We start from the raw sequence: 21,236 nt of genomic DNA on the forward strand, positions 1-21,236 counted from the left end.
ATAGCACCTTTGTTTTTTGATGATTAATTGAAAGGTGGGCGGAAGTAATGTAGGCACCTAATTGAGATATCGATCTCTGTAGACCTATAGGTGTTTGGGCTAGGAGGACTATGTCATCCGCGTATTGGAGACTAGGTATCGATGTTTTGCCCAGTTTTGGGGGATCAGTTTATGTAATTGTGTAAGTAGGAGGTACTTCTCAAGGTCTGCAGCATAGATGTTAAATAGGCAGGGAGCCAGAACGCACCCCGGTTTTAGGCTATTTGATGTATGAATCTTTTTTGTTAAAGTGCGCCCGTCGCCTATCTTTATTTGGACCCACGTGTGCGAGTACAAGTTGATTATGGCTTCCAGTAGTTTTGTGGGCGCCCCCCAACTTTGCATTTTGGCCCATAACTTCGCCCTCGGAACGTTATCAAATGCTGCTTTGAGATCGATGAAGCATTCATACAAGGTGCAGGATTTTGCATAGGCTTGATTGGCTAGAAGAGTTACAGCCGAGATGTTTGTGAGTGTGCCCATTCCTGCCCGAAATCCCGTTTGCGTGTTTGGCGTCAAGTTTGTACGATCCACCCAATCTTCTAGATCTAGCAACAAATTTGATGCATATATCTTAGCCTCAACGTCGATTAATGCAATCATTCTATAATTGTAAGAGTCGGAACAAGGGCCTGATTTGTATATGGGATTTATAATGCTTCCTCGCCATGCGGCTGGGATTGAGCCAGTTGCTAGAGCCTGTGTAAAATAATTACTTTATTTCACAATCCGGTTCCTTTAAACCCTCATAATAAAATCGGGACAGTTTCCAATGTCTGGTAAAGGAACTGGGTAGGAGATTGGCTGTGACAACCACCATAGCGCCCACATCCATTACTAGTGACTGAACGGATTAAAAAGTGTACCACTGGTGCGAAATACTAATTCACTTCAGGTCCATACCACTTGATCCAGAGTCGCAACAACATAATTGCAGCCTGTGCTACTTTGGGTAATAGGGTCTCCTCGAAGTTTTAGATCAGATTACTTTATATATTCAGATGGGTGCAAACGAGATAAACATGCCAGGCGCTCTCCACTCAACTAATCATAATATACAGAAAGACCTTGGCATGGCACATAATTCAAATCCTTTTTATAGAAGTTTTGGGATCCACTTTGTCTATATCAAGGATAGTGCTGTCTCTAGTGTACATCTAGAAGAACATCCCTGTGTGCGTGTGTTAAGTTTCAATACAAAAGAAGCAGTTCCAGTACAGAGGGTTAGATAAGAGTGCAGCTATGAAACACCCATAGAAGAAGACAAAGGGAGTGCCTCACATAAGCAATCACCAGGGAGCGAATGGCAGGTTCTCGCCAATTTGCTCACTATATCATCGGCACCTCTCCTATGTATGGGAAGGAACCAACACCCGGACAAGATCAGAATACTGCTGTGTATGTGTTTTAAACTATCTACTTATATTGTGTAAACAACACATCTCAACAACCCCCCAAGGTTCAACAAAGAGGAAGAAGAATCTTCCTCACAAAAAAAAGTTACAACTAAGTTGCAAAGGCAATAAGTAATTGTCTTTAACCCCTTCCCTGCTGTCGTTGGCCGTCGCGAGCACTACCTTTGTAGTGCTGCGCACGTCCAACGGCCGACGCAGCCTCGCCCGCGCAACAGAACGCCCGCACCGTGGTGCAATTACCGCCGCGGTTAACGGGTTAATTATTAACGCCCGCACTCATGATTAAAAAATACCATACCATGTTTAGACCATTTTAAATAGAACAGCCGACATGTTTCATTGCCATTACATATTTATTGGCAATTTCTTCAGGGCAGGAGTACCTCGTTTCACACGCACCAGCACCAGACCTGTATGTGTAGGAGAAATAAAAACAACAATCCGCATGAAGGAAGACATAATTCAAATGTGATGCACACTACCTGAACCCCCTGATTAGTAGTAGAACAGTTACTAAATGACTACCGGGAGCCTAACAACAGGGCCTGCTGATTGAGCTCCTGTAAGAGAGTCCTCAACCAGGATACCACAGCATCATTAAACACAGCTCAGCCTGCCAATAACAAGAGGGAGAGAATCGTTCAATGTTAGACAGCCAATGTAATTAAACTATACTATTTATTGAGGTTATCTTTCACCCCATCATTGAAACAATCAAAATTCGAGCATAATCAATGCCTTCTGTTTCCAGTGGTGATAAACTGACCCAGCAGAGTAACTTTTGAGTGCAGTATCTGAATGCAGTAAACAGAAATCTCGTTCCTCATCAATCGATAGCTTTGAAGATTAATTCTCCAACAGAGCGAGGGGACTTTGTACTTATAGATTTTTCTTGCGAATAAAATATAAAATACACAGAGCGTTTCGCTGGGAATCCATAAGTTGGTCTCCCTAGCAAAATGTATTGTGCTTTCCCAAAGGTTACTTTCCGCAAACAATTAACACTTTTGAGTCTGCATCGACGACTCACTCATGGCATAATAAAAAGACTGTGCGATATTACCATGGGTTTTACAACCAGGGGCATAGCAAAAGTGCAATGAAAATGGGCCACATGAACACTGGTTGAGAAATGAAATAAAGCAAAAATATGGGTTTGGTGAGCCCCTCCGGTGTCTGGACCAGGGTGCCACTGCACCTGTTGCACCATTAATAGCTATGTCCATTTACACCATAGGCTCTAACATGTCTCACTGGAAAGTATTCTGTTTACTCCTAAAAGAAATGTTGAATTATTACTAGCAGAAGTTTCAGTACTGGATATTCATTTCGCCACCTTAGTGGAGAGGCCTGTTACGGAATGTTGCACCATCTTTTCGTTAACTCTCGCGTGTTTGCTGATAAGGAGGTGATCGAATGCTTTATGAGAACATAAATAAAAACACTGTTTGCCTCACATATGTAATTAGAGATTTTGAGAAGCAGGAACCCCTCAGTAGGAAAGAGGAGTGAGAAAATGAAGCTCGATGAAAGGCGTGCAGAACAATACTTCCCTCACTTATGCCCAGGCTTCACCCACAGCCTGTGCTGTTTCGAGGTAGGGGTACACAAGTTTGTGGTCGAATTAGTAACTTACAATAAAATAAGAGTACGCAATATTGTCTCTATCTTTCCATGCAATAGTAGTTGGTAGTCAATATTATTGATGCAATATTGTGTTGGTGGTTAAATACTTATTTAAAGTGTTATTCCTTTCTTATCGAAAATATAACTATGCCTAATCAGGAATCGCATTAACATCTGGTAGTAATTCGGGCCTCCTGATTATCAACATTTTATTAACGGAAGCAGGTCGATATGATAACATTCTTACAGTTGAAGTTCTGACTTCAACCAAGCTAGTGATGCTAATCCGACATCCCAGCTCTCTGCTTGCAGGCTGCCCTGATGTCGTCTTGGTATGCTGCTGCCTGCAGCTGTGATGTCTTCCTAGAGCAGTGTTTCCCAAATTGTGTGTCGCGATCTACTGATGGGTCAACAGCTGATTTGTGGTGGGTCGCAAAACTCCAGGCAATAAATAAAGGCCCCTATAAATTTTGTTATTATCTTGTCACATTTGCTGCGCTTCATAGATAGAGGTTATGTCTTCTGACAAATTGATGGTTTTTTTTAACATGAGGTTTGGTGTTTACAAAGTCCTCTCACTTTGCAGTCAAAGAAACAAAAGTAAAATGAATTATACGACAATCTTACTGGGTTACAGGAAAAGTTAAGTGAAAGGCTGTAGGATGTCATTTTTTTTTAAAACACAACAAAATGTACATAACTGTAAAATTAGAACTGTACACATTCATCAGTTAGGACAGGAAAAATGAAGCATGTGTTTTTGTTACTCTGAAGAGGGATGGAAACAAAGATTTTAATAGGCTGAAAACAAATGCTTGTTGCTACCCGATTTCCAAACATGATTTGTGTGCAATATACTTTTATCAGTAAAACTGTTTGTGCATATTTAGTGGCCATTTCAGTGGAAAATGTTCTGTCTGTAAGTGACAGTATACTGCCACATGATGCTTTAGTTGCATTCAAAATCGCTGCCTCATGCCCATTACAGGTATGTGGGTTGCCAAAGTTTGTCGTTGTAAACATTGGGTTGAGGTTCTTAAATGTTTGGGGAGGACTAGCCTTAAGTGTTGCAGGCCTGCTAAGCTGATAATCAGTCCGGTTTACTGTTGTTTTCACTTACATTTGGAGACTTCCCTTCGCTGATTTCATCCACAATCACTGATGGTCTTACATCTGCTGAGGTGTTTGCTTAAGTGTAGCAATCTCCCCGACGGTCTGGGGTCCAATCTTTCACATGGTTGAGACAAAAACTATGTTAATCTATCTAGTTCCAGTTGCAAAACTCAAGAACTGAGGCTCTCTAGCAAAAAACTCAGTTCTGAATCCAACACTGCACAGTTGCCCTTTACATATTAATGCTTGCACATCTTGGTGAACATACAGTGACTCATTTTATCCCAGTCACAACTGGCCTTGTGACCTAAAGGGTGAGCTTTTCAAGAACTTAAGGACAAAGTCAGTGATCAGATGGGAATTTTTGGGGGGAAATATTAAATTAATTTGAGTGGTGGACGTGTGAGTTTGTTATCTGGATTGAAAAAGGATAGTGAGGGATCGAAGAGGGAAGGGTTTGCATTTATATACTGCTTGCTACCCCTCATGAGGTGTCGCAGCACTTTTCGGTGGGTAGCACACTACTTTGGAACCCAAACAGTATGAGGGGAATTAGTATAGGTAGGTATGAAATTAATTTGAGCCGTGCACATGATGCATTAAGCAACAGAGCACAGCAACAAAAGTAAATACTTTCTGATCAACTCAGGTCGGACTTTTGTTTTAATGTCCCATGTGTAACATAACATATTCCAATCCAAGTAACAAGAAATAAGCAGCATATATTTGTAAATAAGAGTTGACATGACGTTGTTGAAACGCCACAGCCGACACGTGTTTCGCCGTAAGAACGACTTTTTAAAGGTTTAATAAAGTAAGTCCGTATAGGTAGTTAAAATGTATTCTCTGAAGTAACGAAACGTAATTTCTCTTTGTCACAGATAAGTCAAAAATCTTTCGAAATATTGAATAGTCGTGAAATCCACGTAGGCCCTCCATAAAATTCTCTCTTTGTTTGTTCAATAATGAGTAACGTAGCTAAAACAAGTTTTTTAAGATTCTGACAGGAATCCAAACGTTATCTGTAGTCCTAAGTAGATCGACCAAATTGTCACCCGAGTTTCGTTGGTATGGAACAATCAGTCCATTCCCACCATGCCCATTTTAAAAGCCACGCTAGTCCCGACGCATTCCTGTCAGAATCGTTAAAAACTTGTTACATTGGAGGACTTCGCCGTTTACCTTTTCAGCCTATTATGCACTGGGTATAGTTTTCAGCCTCTCAACTCGGCACTACTGAAAACATGATGAGTAATTACTAAACAATCTAAAAACCTAACCCTGAATGTGAAGAACACACCACCACCAATATCGCACAGTCACTTAACAAACACTGTGTTTTTTTCATCCATAACCCGCCCTTAATCCAATCTCAAGCAATCCCACTAAATGTATTAAAAGAAATGAAAGGGTTTGTGCAGCTATAGTTATTGATTATACGGAATACTAGAGACTATGGCGAGCTGGCGCATGGAATGTTTTCATTGTGTGAAACTAGCTGCTGTCTTGCTTTTTGGTTTGGTGATCTGTTACTCAAACCTAAAGGGTGTGAATGAAATACCTTCCAAACATAAAATGTTGTTTATATAGATAGATGATGATTACAGTTCCTACCACTGGAGGATGGAAAAATCCATAATGTGTGATCTAGAAACGCTACAAGCTACAAAAATACCATTATGTAGAAGTACTTTGTCTTCTGTTTCCATCACTGGCGCATTAAAAAACAATACTCTGCTCCAGGTTTTTCATAGATGGCAGAGTTAGAGTGGTGCTACATCCTGTCATTTCCTGGACAAGAATCCTTCAACTTCACATTCAGCATGGGCACCACATGGGCTTGGTACTTCATCCATGCATAGAATTCAACACTTCAGTCAGTTGCAGTCCAGCTTCCAGGCACGACTATTATCTGCTTTCTTTTGCTGGTTGGATCATACATTTATTGCCAAGAGCTGTTGAGTCTGCGTTTAACTTCTGCTGTGCTTTACTGAATGATCCTAGGGACATACCATTTTAATCGTGAATGGTGGCTTGGATGTTCAGCGCAAACGCATGGAGTGATCGTGGTTTCGTATGTGTTTTTCATGCTTAGTGTCATTGTTGGTTTCTCTTAGACCTATCTGTGGGAGATGACGAGTGGCGTTGAAGAGATACCTGCGGGGATTCTTAACAAAGAGCACATCATCTTCGGCAACATTCAAGAGCTCTATGACTTCCATAACAAGTAAGGTGCCCCTTGTATGCATGTAACAGTCTGTAATAACTGGTGCATGCACGCCAAGTGACTGAATATCCTGTGCATATAGACACAGTTGAACACATGCAAAAAGTGCGAACACTGGAGGCCACAGTTGCATGACAGCTTTCTATCGCGGCGAAGCCTCTGAATTATGAGGCAACTCAAGACAACACACATTTGCAATGCAATAGGTCATGCATTTATGCAAGTTTAAGCTATTGGCATTGTAAATGGCAATGCCTTTTATTTATGTTTCAAAACAAAACATAAATGAAAGGCATTGTCACTTACTATACATATAGTCAAACTCTCGTAAATGCAAGGCCTATTGCATTGCAAATGCTTTTTTATGTGTTTTGCAAACACTTTGTTTGAGGTTTTTACTTTTGCACAACTTATCAGAAATACAGTATCGTACAAGTTACAACTGTTACAGTATGATACATTATAGTAATCTGTAGGTTTCGGCGCACTGTGATTTCGAGGGAACGTTGGCTCTAGGTAGTACAACAACGAGGTGCACTCTTGTCAGAGATGGGCGTAAGTCTGCTGATCGTGTGACACCTAAAGCCTTTACAATGTGAAACTCTGATCACATGAATCCTGGTGGCCCCTCGCCCTTGGAAATCCCACCATCTTGACGGACCATGCACGAAACCTCGGCACCATACTAGACTCATTGCTCGCAATGAACCACCAGATCAACGACGTATCCTCTACCTGCTTCAACAGCCTCCGTATGCTTCAAAAGACATTGAGATGGATCCCATCCGAATCCAGAAAAACTGTCATGCACGCTCTCATCAGCAGCAGACTGGACTATGGCAACACTCTCTATGCCGAAATCAACAAGAAACTACTTCGCAAACTCCAGACCGTCCAGAACGCCGCAGCCAGACTAATCCTCTACATCCACTGTCGCAGTTACATCACCCAACACCTCCGCAACCTCCACTGGCTCTCAGTCGAAAAAAGAATAACCTTCAAACTCCTCACCCACGAATACAAGGCTCCTAACAACATAGGACCCACATACCTGAACAACCGCCTCTCCTTCCATGCACCCAAAAGACACCTCTGACCAGCCGATCTCTCTCTGGCCACCGTTCCACGTATCTATAAGACCAGGAGGAAAGTCCTTCTCCTGCCTCGCAGCCAAGGCCTGGAACGACCTCACCCTCCACCTCCAGCAAGTTCCCACTTTGCCCCAGTTCAGGAAGGACCTCAAGACCTAGCTCTTCCGATTACCCCAGCACTCAACGAAGCAGCCCTGCACCCCCAGCACTTTGAGACCCGCATGGGTGACTAGTTGCACGTTACCAACTCTGATAGATTGATCGGTGCACTGCTGTGAGGTTTGTATGCCTTCAAAATAATAACGGTGGTATGCGGGGAGGGTCATGTAGCAGCACGAACGTGGGTGGTATGCAATGTGGGGAAAAGTTGGCAGCGGCCAAGGGGTAGGGGGGGGGCCTAAGCTCCGGACGAGGTAGCGACCAGCAGTCGCACCATCTCCTATCCACTCATGGTGGTGGTTCTGTGGGTGGGCCAGAAGCATTGTCAGGACCCGGAGTCCTTAGGGCATGTTCTGAGTGTGTTGTTAGGCGATTTTTGCCTAACAGGGACTACAAGTCCCAGAATGCCTTGAGGCGTTCTGCAGAAAACTATGATCCTCATGCACCAATCAAATGCCGATGGGGAGGTTCTTATGTCTCCATGCCCCTATGGACGGTGCTTGGTTTTCATTTGGAATCCTGCCTGAATCCCGACCCTTGGATCATTGTTGCAGTTCTTGCTCCATTGAACTGGTTCGTGTTTCTTTTCCTCGACTCTGCAGCTGAAGCCTCGCGCGGCCGCGCTGGCTCTTGCGACCTACCATTCAACTTCCCTACTCACGGCACTGTGCAAGCACCCCTCGCCGCAGTGCACACCGGATTTGTTTACCTCCCTTCCTTTCCCGCTGATTGCGGATCACCGGTTTTGGCGTTCCTGTCCGTCACCCAGACCTGTAAGCCTACGCTGTGTCCCTGCTCTCTCTTACCCGATACTGGAGTATCCGCAGTGGTTTCTCGGCGTGTCAGTTGCCCGACAGGACTTTTGCCGATGGATTTTGTTTTTCCTTTCTCTGGATTGAAGGACGCCGAGTGTTAGCGTCCGTCGGCTGTTTCTCGGTGGGAAACGCCCGAGAGCGGCTCCACTGGAGTGAACGTTGTTTTGTTTTCCCTTGCTGACTCAGTGAGAAGTATCACGACCCTGAAAGACATTTTCTTTTGGACTCTTCTTATTGAGAAGTGATAGTGACTGTGTTTGAACTCTTCATTTCTTCCGTGGATTCTTTCCCTGGAAAAGAGAGACCTAAGTATCCACCCGCCCTTTTTTTTTGGTTCGTATGTTATTATTTTTTGTGGATACCTTTTGGGTGCGTTACACACGTTGGGCAGGTAAGAGCCTTGCAGCACACTCATTACAGAAAAAACGTAGATTAGTTTTCCTTGTTCTCTTATGGTAGTGTACTAAGCAGTCTGTTGTATGTCTGTTTTCTTCTCTCCCCTGCAGGCTGCAGCTTCCTATTTGCGTACCTTGTCTAATTACCCAGTCTTCATACAAGGAGACCTAAGGGTTTTAGGTCTCTCTCTTTTCTGGCGTCACCGCCCGTCCTGTGTGTGTTTGCGAACCGCAGGGGGTGTTGTGTCGTAGGAACAGAGGGGGGCACTGTCTACTCTTCTGAGGAGCTGGTTTCTGCCTGGAGCCTGTTGATCGCCCGACAAGCATGTGCCTTCTCTGGGTAGTGGTTGGGGCCGGGAGAGTGGGCTGCGTACAATGGGAGTAGCAATATTGGGTCATCCTGGAGGGGGGCTTCCTTGCATGCTAGTTCTCTGAACTACGTGAGCATGGTTTCCTAAGCTACCCCAGTGGGAATTTCACAGGTTCCTCTTGGAGAGCAAGGGGCTCTACCACATTCAAACTGAGCAGTGACTCAATAGGGTAACTTTTCCTTTACTCCTGGATCTTAAGGAGGTAGGGTTAGGACCTGGGGATCACATTGTTGAGAGTCCTGATGAAAGCCTGGGTAGTACGTTTTGCCGGCCGAAACATGTTGACGGTTTTACACAGTGGAGGGGTCGGTCATTATAAGCTCCCCAACCCAGCATCCACTAGTCCATTTTTAATCGGGCAGGGTACCCAGTATTAAAATTATAATATGGACTCCCTGATACCAGTTTTAAACCACTATTTCTGCACATTTATTCACGTGTGATCCCCGTTCTTCAATCTATGTTGTATTGTCTTCCCCCTCCCTATTGCTCTACCTCCAGCGTTGGTCTATGTATAAGCTGCTGCCTGTCAACCAATGTGACACCCTCTGGAGTAGGGCCGCCAAGAAATATGTTTCAAAAGAGGGAGCACCCAACCTGTTCTGTCCAACTGGTAGTTGGATTTTACCAGGAGCTATTCAGTGTTGTCTGTCATTCCATAAGAGCTATCCCAGCATGGTGTCCAACTCATGGAAGAACTACCTGGGTGTGCATACCGGTACATTAACAAAATAGTATGATAAGCTGGGGAGGATTACCATTTTGGATAGAGCGATTTTACATGTGATGGTCAGGGGTTGCCGTTTCCAGAACTTCGTCTGAGATTTGAAGGCTGTGAGGGCCCATTTCAGATTGCCGTGGAAGAGGTTGTTCAGTGAGTGGTATAACTGGATTCTGAGATATCGCAGTTTCTCCCACCCAGGTCCAACTTTGCAGATACATGGGACTTGTTTTTGCTGTTACAAAAAACACAATCTTATAGTATATGTATGCTGTTCCTAAGCCAGCTTGGAACACCACATTAATCTGTTCTTAGCACATCAGTGCATACAGTACAGTGCTTTGCTTAACATGGGTTTTTCAGTTTTATCACCATATTGAGTACACTTAGCTTAGGTGGAGGCTAAGAGATAGTTGTCAAAATCTGATAATATACAAAAAGAGGAAAGTTTTTTAAAGAGGCATTGAATCAAGTTTCTTATGCCGGCCAGAAACTTGCTCCTCGCCTACAAATCCAGCCCCAGGGGTGCAAGCTAGCTTAAAAGAATTGGGTACCTTTGGGGATGTCATACATAGGGAAAGGATAGTGTGAGAGCCATTGTGATACATTCTGGTCCATTGTAGAGTCAATGTATTACAGGAGAAATTGCCAGAATGTCCCCAAACAAAATAGTCACTCCCCTGGCTTGCATCCTCCCTCACCTATGCTTCCTCTTCAAATTTCTCGCAAATAGCTACGGTGGCACTCAGCGTGCCTGAAACAGAAATGAATGCTCCGTGACCACATAATTCTCCCACTGCGATTGATCAAATTAATTAAAACTAAAGTGTGTATAAGGCCTGTAATATGCACCGAAACAAAGGGGAATAGGGCTAAAGTCGTAGACCATATATGGTTAGTGACCTTCAAGACTAGTGCGGGACTTGAAATTCCTGTGTAGGCCCGGCACTTCTTATATCCTGTTTCGTGTGTGCCCCATTTTCATTTTCCACAACATCAATAGCAGTTGTATGTATTTATGTGGTATTTGTATAGTGCGAACCTAGCCAAAAGGCAACAGAGTACAAGAAAGGGTCCAAGGCAATGATATAGTGAACATGTGATTGAAGCTGTAGCTACTTTCTAAGAGTGAGGATCGGCTGTTACTACATCATGATATAATAGTCTTTAAAGATGTGTGTCTTCAGTTGTTTCCTGAAGTGGTGCATGTGTGGGGCATCGTGATGGATACATCGGTAGAGTTTCAGATCCCGGGTGCATAGAAGGGGAAGAACTGTTGCCTTGTTTTGTTTTTTTGTACTTGTTTACCTCCAATCTGATTGTGTCCTGGCTGTGGGTGTGCCAACCAGATAAGCATGGATGGCTATTGTGGTGGTTTTGTAGGTGAAGCAGCTAGATTTGAGGATAGTGTGGGCCTGCAAAGGAAGCCAGTGCACTTCCATCAGTGTGAGGGTGATACGGCCATCGTAGTTGTGATATAATCCTATTTCATCTGACCCTTGATGAAGCATACTGCCTTGTGCAGGATGCTGTTAAGGAATTCGACTAGTTTAGAGTCTTCGAGGCCCTGGAACAGGGCACAACCACCTTCCAGATTTAACAGTAGGAGGAGATGAACATCGGTTGTGAAGTTGCTCTCTGGGAAGAGGGATTCACAAACGTTTAAGATAGCTGGTACCAGACATTCTTAGTTTTCTGGGCAGTGGGTTCTTTGACAGTGAAGTTGTGTCCAGGGTGAATCCGAGTGACCTGGCGTTGAGTGAAAGTTGCAGTCCATCCAGACTCATAACTTTGAGCCAAGTGTGGACTAGTTGTTGCTTCTTTTTGTATACAAATAGCAGGTATTAGGTGCTGGTTGGGTTAAGCTTCGGTGGGTGCTGGACATTCAGGTCTGGGGAAGTGGAGGCTGTGTTTTGAAGTATTGGATGCCTGAATCAGAGGAGAATTTTAAACGTAGGTAAATATGGATTTGGGAAGGCATTTTTCTTTCAAAAAATATTTTATTATGATTTGCTCACCTATTTTTTAAACTTGGCAACCTCTGTAAATTTCAAGAAACTAGCTAAGTTTTTTGTTTTTTAATTTTTAAAAAATGCAGCGAAAAATCATCCCATTCTACTTGTCCCACCTACATTTGCTCTTTCTGGCTATTCATCGTTACCAAGACCTGTCTATACAGGATTCTGCTGTTGATCTTTTGCTTTCTTACCGGATGCAAGTTGGAAAAGAGCAGACATTGTTCAGAATGCTCTTTGCCCAATATCAGCTTATATGTTGTTCTTTGGATAAGTTTCGTGCCTCCAGCTTTAGCCCCCACTGTTCAGCATTTCGCCTCCATCCTTCCTCGGCGAGGCAGGCAGCACTGAAACATTCACAGGGACTAATTCTCTCTCCTATTTCAGCATCTTTCTCAAGGAACTTGAGAAGTACGAGCAACTGCCCGAAGACGTCGGCCACTGCTTTGTCACTTGGGTAAGACTGCTTGTAACCTTAACATTTCACTCAAATGATCATGTATGTGGCATATTGTGACTCCGATTTAATGTTTAGGTTTAGAAGGTTTTTATTAGGAACAGAGAGGGGTAGTTTATCAGGAGAGAACGTGGACCTTACCCTCCAATAACCATTTAAAATAAATGACTTACTCCACATACTGTAGAAAGGCTTTGGTGCCAGTCAAAATTCAGCTGTTGTCGCATAACATCAACAGGTACTGCTAGTGCAGAAAAGGTAGTTTGACCACCTCACTTCAGGTCATTACGGACACGGTTTCTAGTCCGGAACGCTTGTGGTAGCCCAATGCATTCTGGACATTGTAGTCTTATTTTGCTTCCATTGATCTAATTAGACAAATACAGCTAAAATCGAAGATTAGTGGGTGAAAATCCCAGGACTGGACACTGTTTCCATAATGACCTGGAGTGAAGTGGTCACCCTAGCAGAAGGGATGGGCAATTCTATCACTGTGATACTTACAAGGCAGTGTAGGCTCTGGTGACAGGGCAGACATAGGCTGTTGTGGCATGTTTTCTCACTCTTGCTGATTGTGAACTGAGCACAGATTGTGCCAAGGTTTCCATTCCGCGTACGCTCCTACTGTCAACATCATGTTTGCATTATCTGCAACCAGAAGATGGTAATAAGCAAAACTAGTTCACACAGAAGGGGGCCAGATGCTCCTTGTGCAAGCTCTGGGGACCCCACACCAAGCCTGATATGTACAGGGAAGATTTTGCACCCATTTTGAAGATCGGTCTGAAAAATCTCACTGGAAGTGGAAACTGATAAGCTTAGCAAACAAAAGACAAACCCAACGTGGGAGACCTTGAGCTTGAATTTGAATGTTTAGCGACGGTTCTATTCATTTACTGACTTTTTTCTGTTTACTTTGTTGGATGTTAAGGAACCTATCTCATATAATGGTTATCATTTATTATTCCTATGTGCCCTTTAGAGATTTTTTCAAATTCCACCAAACATCAGGGCACAAACACCACGTGTTGATTTGCAATTTTCATCCAAAGAGCGCCAAGCATGATATGTTATTCATAGTTCTAACTTAATGTTGAAAACAGTATAATCTAAGGTAGAGCCACTTTAACGGCTTCTTTTTTAATCAAGTAACACATCTCAAACTTGTTCAGCAATCATAGACTTATTCAATCCTGCTCCTAAATCATAAAGATGGCCTTAAAGAAATTATATGATCAAAATAATAGTAATTCATTTAATCCTGAGACAAAAATGTAAATCCCAAAAAGTTTGAGACTGTGTAGCCATCCTCGTGCAGACATGCTCATTTCAGAGTTTGTGCACGCTTGCCCGACTAGTGCGACAACCCGTGTATTCACGGCAGGAGCCTTTCAGTGGAGAGGGCTGGGATTCAATTAAAATAGTTACTCTCGTGTCATGGGTTTCCTGGACAGGTCGCAAAACGATCCTGCCCAGTGCCCACTCACTCCAGAAGCTTCTGCTCGTAGGAACTCCTCATCCTGGAGATGTGTGAGGATAAAATGAGAGCGCCAGTCTCCGAGAACGAGGGTCGGTGCCATCCACCTGCAAGCGGTCGTCCAAAGTAACTCTCTGCTCGGGAGCGTTACAAAGGCCCCCAGGCGTACACTTACTGGAGGGGGGCCCTCAGCCTCTGCTTATGTGAGTGTTAGGGCCCCTTCAGCATATCTTGCAGGGGCCCGCTCACGTTTAGTTACGCCACCTCTCTGCTCGCTGATCCGCACGTCGCTTAACAGCCGTGTGTATGTGTCTGGCCGCCTTGTGTGGATAAGCTCATTATGCAAGTGCGGACTTAATCAGTTGAGCAGCTTAGTTACACTAATCCTGTTAGCAAGAGGGAAGCAGCGCGCATGCCAGCAGAAGGCCTTGTAGCCGCCTGAGCGGATGTGCGATGCAATCGGTGCACTGCTATTCGTGCCTGCAGCTTGTTTTTAAGTTCAGAGACCAAAGTTCTAGCACTTCCGGGGTTATTGTGTGAGAGCAGGCCAACCAAACCACCAAGCACTCTTCACGCTATGCAAGGGAAGGTGAGGCCTGTTGTAAGTAGCAAATATCTCGTTTGTGTAAGGCTATGTGGCGTGGTAGCCATATGCCAACTCTGCATGTTCACGGTGAATGTAATTGTGTGTTCCCTGGAAAACATGTTTATGCCCCTAATTTCCAGAAACATTGTATGTCATTTGGTAAATGAGAATGAAGTAGCCACAACAGCGCCAGAAATCTAACTTGGAGGTCAACGAAAGGGATTTTGGGAATTTGAACACTGTAGAAGAGAAGAAGCGTTCCGCTTGAGCGGCTAGGAACACTGTGTTTTTACCGGTTAGATTTACATTACCACCAACACAGCCACACAAGAACCTCAGCAGCTGCATTAGCCCATGAGCTCAAGGACTTTGACACCTTATCAGTCCCTTGAATACCAGTGAAAGGTCAAAAATATTTGCCACTTTTATTGAGGTGGCATTTTGCTAACATGTCCCCACAATCATCCCTGGGTCAAACTCTGGCTAAGCCGTGCCTACATCTCAAGCCATCATAGTAACCCTGCCATCAGATCTTCTGAAATTCCTCTGTGCCTTTTTGCTGCCTTTTTGTGCATTGTGGCGGACAGGCTATTGCAGTCACTTTTTGGTACGAGGTCAAGGCTCCGCGCGTCATGTTCCCTTCTTACATGCTCCTGATTGTGAGGAATGGTCGCCAACCCATTCTTGCACGGACCAAAGCTTCACGTGCATGTGACCCCCCCCCCCACCTCCCCCCGCGGCACTATCAAAGCTCCCGCGGCACTATCAAAGCTGTAAGAAGTTGTTTTAATTCCTCCAGCCTCCCACTTTATTGTTTTTTTATTCTTATTATATCTTGTACTCCATTGTTTCTCATAAAACGACGCCACCCCTCCTCATCACGCTCTCCTTTGTGCAGCAACTGTGAATGTGAGACGCGTACCTCCTTCTGTGCAGGGAGATCTTCACTGGTGCAGCTCCTTAACATCATTTTTACTTGTTTCTTAGGCGGATAAATTTCAGATGTATGTGACGTACTGTAAGAACAAGCCGGACTCCAGCCAGCTCATCCTGGAGCACGCGGGGACCTTCTTTGACGTAAGCACATCTCTGCATGTAACATTGTGTGAAATGCTCTTATTCTGTACGTTTGTTGGGTGATTTTATAGCACTGTGAAGCTAAATCTTCACACGCTTCTTGCAGCGCCATGTATATAACTGATTACCAGGGTGCAAATGCCAGCCACAGATTTCAGCCAACACCATTCTACCACCACCACCCTACCAACCATAACCCTACCACCATCACCCTACCACCACCACTGCAACATCCTACTACCACCACACCACCTTGCCGCCACCACGCCCATACCACTGCCCTACCACCAACCTACTTCCACCCTAAACACCACTACCCTAACCAGCCTCACTACCCCACCACCCTACCATCAGTCTACCACCACCCTAGCATCACCACCTGAACCACTAAAACCCTAATCACGTTTCCACCATAATCATCACTACCACAGGATGTAGTGTTAACACCAAACCTGACGATTTTGGAACTTGGGAACGAGGTAATAGTGTCACTGGTGCTCATGCAAAGTACACAGGGGCCCTGGGGCCAAATTCATGTTATCCAAAACTGCAAAAAGAAAAATGCCACATTAACCATCCTATTCACCACCATGCTCAAAGTCATCCTCACCACCCTTTCATTCAACTTGGTTTTCACTTCTTGTAGAAGCTCTTTAATTTTAACTACCATTTTCAACTAATTACTGGATTGTTGTTTTCATTGAAAGATGTGGCCTAAGTTTGTCTTTGATTACTCTCGAGAAACATGTTTTCGCCTAAAACTATGCCTCAAGGTATCTAGTACAGCCGAGTCATATAAAAGATTAGGCAACATTTACACACCATCTATAGCAGTCTGTTGACCCCTCAGTTTATTCTAAGTAATCCGCTATGTGATTGTTGCGAAGGAACTCGGTGGTAGGATGCTTCTATGAACCATAGGGCGAGTTATGGCTAGGCAAATTAACATTTGCATAAACTTCATATTTAATTGTCTAGTACATTTTAATTGCTGTGCGGTGGTAATCGGAAAATGTAATCTTCATTCCATTACTAAGCATGATTTTAATAAAGCTACCTACGAGATGCAATCAATCCGGATTATAAGACTGGTTATGTGGGCTTTCTAGCCTATTCTTGTGTTTGCCCCTCCCCTCCTTCCACTACTTACTTTTCATGCACTCCTTCTTTTTTTCTTTATGGTTAAGCAAGCACACCATAGGAGTGCATGTGTTTTCCAGCAGTCTCTCTCATGTGCTTCTCTTCGCCCCTCCACCGCTCCATGTTGCTCTCGTCAGTGTGCTTCTCCTCCTTGTGTTCTTCTCCATCTGCATTGCTTTTATGCCTGTGTGCTACTCCCCCGATTCCCACTGCATCCTCTCTCGCCCATGTGCTGCTGATGCCCTGCACTCCACCTTGCAGTCTTTCGTCCATGTGATGTACTTCTCCCACTGCCCTCTTTGTTGCTGCCACCCCTGTTCTCCTAGTTCCTTCCTCCAATCCACTTTTTTTTTTAAAAAAGAATGCTTTTGCACTAGCTTGTGATTATTTACCAATCCAACTTGGATCAGTAAATAGAAATGTTAAAAAAGCACCTGAGCATTTAGTAGGTGCATGCATGCGTTGTGCAGGTGCCTCAAAAACCAGGCTGTAGCAGCTGCATCATAGCACCTTTGATTTTTTTTGTCACTTCACTTTAACTGCACAGCATCGCTAAATACCATTGGCAAAGCCAATAGGTCCCAAAGGCTTTGCACATTTTTGTTGATAATATTGACCGAACCATACCTTAACTGTCTCTATGGAGGCCTAATTATAATTTAGTATTTAAATGGGGTTTTGTGTCACAAACTTGTGATTTCAAAGGACTGCAGACCATTCCTCAAATCGCTATTCAGTTGTACTTGTTTTATAAAACTTCAGAGAACTGACTAGGACAAATTAAGTCTTAAACCGAAGTTTGCAGGTTGTACAAAAATCTCGACAGCAGGTTAGATCAACCCACTGAGCTAGTTTAGTTTTGTCATTTGATAGAACCCATGTGCAGTAGCTTTCAACTTTGAAAGTTTTTAGGTCACTGAGACCTTAGGCAGAACTGATGTGTTAGTTTAGAGAAAGTAGGTTAAGTTTAGGCAAGTTTTTTTCCACATGGAAGGATTTTTGAAAATATTGTTTTCCGCCCTGCGAAGTTTCCTAGGTCCGTGTGTGTCTATCTGCTCCAGTCCAGGTTTTTTCTTTGAATTCAGGGACTTGTAGTCGTGTTTATTCCGTTATAAAACCAGCACTGCAGGTCACAGAATTCAAATAAAAAACCTAGACTGGAGCAGCTCATCATGCATAAACCTGGGAACTTGGCATCTCTGTGTTTGCAGTCCCACTGCTAAGCGTCAGCGTTCATTCTAAACATGAGATTTGTAGCACTGTCTATTAGTTACCAGAATTCATGTGAGCCAAGGAATCAGAAATGGATGCGATCATGGTCAGTAGTGTACACATACATACAGGGGTTATGAGTCACCCTCCTTCATCCATTGACCGGTTTAAGTGCCATTCATGTTTTCCTTCTGCCCACCACAGTAGTATACAGGATAGTGCAGTGGGTCAGCCCACTTCATCCATCGGCTGTCTTGCTCTGTGACAGCCTGTGTTGTTCTTCCCATTATAAATCAAGTTCTACGTGTGCCAGAAGATAAAAAGAAAAACCTAGACTGGACGAGGGTACTTTAGCCCCACGGGAGAAGTGCGGATGCGGGAAATTTCCCCTGCAACAATGGCTCCTCCTAACCCGCAGACTATTCCACTTGAGTGCTAAGAACCTGAAATCCATGTTGCATTTTGCCCTTGTAAATTTAGATTCAGTGTGTGTTGCCATATAGGCAGCTGCTCATTTTTTTCTGCCTAAATCAATCATTTTTATTTTCTATTACAGGAAATCCAGCAGAGGCACGGGCTTGCAAATTCAATCTCTTCGTATCTGATAAAACCGGTTCAGAGAATCACCAAGTACCAACTCCTGCTGAAGGTAGGACATGCCCTCGCTGCCAGCATATCACATCTCCACCCTCACCCCTCGCCCCCAGAGCTCTCAAGTTTCCAAGGTCCACTCACGAGTAGGTCATCCACCCCAGATATGTCTTCCACTCTCGGCCCTGTAGTCTTGTTTGTCACATTAAAAATTAGAACTGCAAGTCCCAGAATGCAAAGGTACAACTTGGCCTAAATGAGCTACACAAGCAGTGATATGGGAAACGACGCACAGCGATTGACTAAAGTCTTACCGTAAAAACTTGCACAAGCTGATGGGTTTCGTGCTTTTGAAAGAATAGCGATGAAACTAACCTGAATTGCAGAACAGTTGACCTGGGGGCAAACAGCGCCATAGAGCCCACATCCCAACCCTATATGATCCTCGGTGCACAGCGGTTTACTTTTGTTATCACCATAGTCCTAACACGGTCTCCTCAAATGTCTTATGTCATGTTCACCTTCTGCCAGTCAGGGGTTTCACCCAGTGGTCTTTGTACCCTGGGATATGTAGGCCCATGCTGTTTACGCAAGGAAACATAAAGACTCCAGGGTGCAGCTTTCCGAGCGCTCTTGGCTGAACCCACCAGCAGAGGGTGATGGCGTCGTGCACGGCACGAGGACACTTCACAGCTCAATATCTGGCACAGTGTGCTGTAAAGCTCGCCCTTTGCACCTCAGGCGTTACCTGCGTCATACCAGGGAGCGGTTCAAGTGGAGCTCTTATCGATCGCGCTATGGGCACTTTTAGGCACAGTATTTGTTAAGAGTACACTAGACGTTGAGTATGCCACAATGTTTGGGTGACCAGCCCAACTTTCCACTTCTGACTTTTCTCAACGTCTCTCCCAGAGAAGTGGTAGCAGCCCAGCTGGACACGTGACACGGCACATTTAGTTTAACTTGGTTTACGAGACTGCTGTGGCCTGTGTCTGTTTAAAAAGCCTCAATATAAGGTATATTTTTATTTTGCCGAGACCGTCCTGTAAATGTGAGGCAACTCGGCTGAGTTGACGCTCCTTGCATGTGGAGCGTTGGGGTAAAGGTGGGGAGAGTAACACCACGGGTGGCGCATTGCGGACTAGTCCGCCATGTCCATGAATGAGGTCGAGCTTCAGTCCAGATTTGTATTCCTTTGAATTCTGGGACTTGAAGTCCTTTGTATTACGGGAAAAACAATACTACAAGTGAAGGAAACAATCTGTACTGGATCTGTACATCATGCATGGACCTTGAAAGCTTGACAGGACCGGTGTCTGTAACGTTTTCAGCTGGCCACACGTCAATAAGGCTATTTTTTCGTTGTTATGAACTTTCACCCATCAAGAGTGTGCATTCTGGGTTTTGTTGCCCCTTACTTCTAATCATACGAGTGACATCCCAAATCGAAACATTCTTAATGCCACCATTGGCTGAGAAATAGCCGGCCTTGCTGTGAGCCACGCCCACGGCATGTTGGCATTTGTTTTCTGCCATTCTGCCCGTGCTGGAAGTATTTTTGCTACATGCAACAGTCTGGGGCGGCGGGTTCACTCCCGTCCATGGTCAATGTTCTCAATTTTATGCTTTTCGTCTGTATTCGGCTGATTGTTTCGATGAAAGCAAACTAAGACAACAACACCCAGAATGCATTTCTCATGAAAGCTAAGGAACGGAAAAGTGTCGGAGTTGAAATGGAGTGAGGCGGTAGTTGCCCCACCTGAAAGAGTCGACACGGTAGTAGTGGAGGTAAATTCCCAAACCCCAGTTAAATCCAGGTTACTAAATGCTGCGTGTCTGCTGTTGCGCGTCCCTCGCATTAGCTTCATTGAGGGCGTCGTTAGCAATGGGAAACGCGGGACAGCGGCTCGGGTTTCCCAGGGCGGTACGCACCGCCTGTCACGCGCCCGCGCGCATTAAGAGCTCGCCGTGTGACCGTGGAGCACAAGGCAGAGGCTCTGGTGGCCGTCGAGGTTCAAGTACAGTGCCTTCTCTGTTCCCCTACAGGAGCTTCTAACCTGCTGCGAAGAAGGCAAAGGTGAGATCAAGGATGGGCTGGAAGTCATGCTGAGCGTCCCGAAGAAAGCCAACGACGCCATGCACGTCAGCATGCTGGAAGGTACGGGGGCCGCAGGGAGGGCGGGGGGTGATGTACTCGCGTCTCACAAACTGTGATTGACTTCGGCAGCACGTATGTTGACAGACCGAGCTATGTATTGGCTCAGAATGTGTGAAAGCCGCCCTTCTAGCTAGTATGGGATTTGAACAATGCACGCGTCCTCTATATAGCATTACATTCCACGATCTATACGCAGTGCATCACGAGTGACCGCCTCCCAGACCCATGGCAACACAAGTAAAGCGTTATACTTGTGAATAGGGTTTCAGAATGGCTTGTGAACGAGTTGTGTTAGCCTTGGCGTTGGGGCGTGTGAGTGAGCATTAGCAGTTGTGGCAGTTCTCTTTGTAAGTGCCTATGTGGCATGTATCACTTCTCTCGGCACTTGTGATCAAATTAGTGAAGAGTAGGTGAGAGTGAAGGTGTGCATGTCTTTAAAGAGCACCATTTATGACCTGCCTTATATTCCCCCAGCAGCCGTGCCAGTCTGTGAACCCACCTTTATTTCTGACATTCGACGGTACATCCAGTCTGACTCATGTGTGTGGTGG

At 44.6% G+C, this 21,236-nt stretch overlaps 1 protein-coding gene across 7 annotated transcripts in view; it reads left to right on the top strand.

Annotated features, from left to right (window-relative positions):
• The window catches only part of KALRN (kalirin RhoGEF kinase), a 1,598,314-nt gene that overhangs the window by 1,104,073 nt on the left and 473,005 nt on the right, over positions 1-21,236 (top strand). For 6 of the 7 annotated variants that reach the window (XM_078682047.1, XM_078682045.1, XM_078682043.1 and 3 more), the window contains exons 25-29: positions 6,311-6,420; positions 12,375-12,444; positions 15,495-15,584; positions 18,493-18,585; positions 20,574-20,685. In XM_078682047.1, the coding sequence (XP_078538173.1) occupies positions 6,311-6,420; positions 12,375-12,444; positions 15,495-15,584; positions 18,493-18,585; positions 20,574-20,685 (475 nt within the window). Of the gene's footprint in view, positions 1-6,310; positions 6,421-12,374; positions 12,445-15,494; positions 15,585-18,492; positions 18,586-20,481; positions 20,686-21,236 lie in introns of those variants that run through there. The other variant, XM_078682054.1, reaches the window with a different exon arrangement.

Source organism: Lissotriton helveticus, chromosome 3_1 (genome assembly GCF_964261635.1).
Source record: "Lissotriton helveticus chromosome 3_1, aLisHel1.1, whole genome shotgun sequence".
NCBI lineage: Eukaryota > Metazoa > Chordata > Amphibia > Caudata > Salamandridae > Lissotriton > Lissotriton helveticus.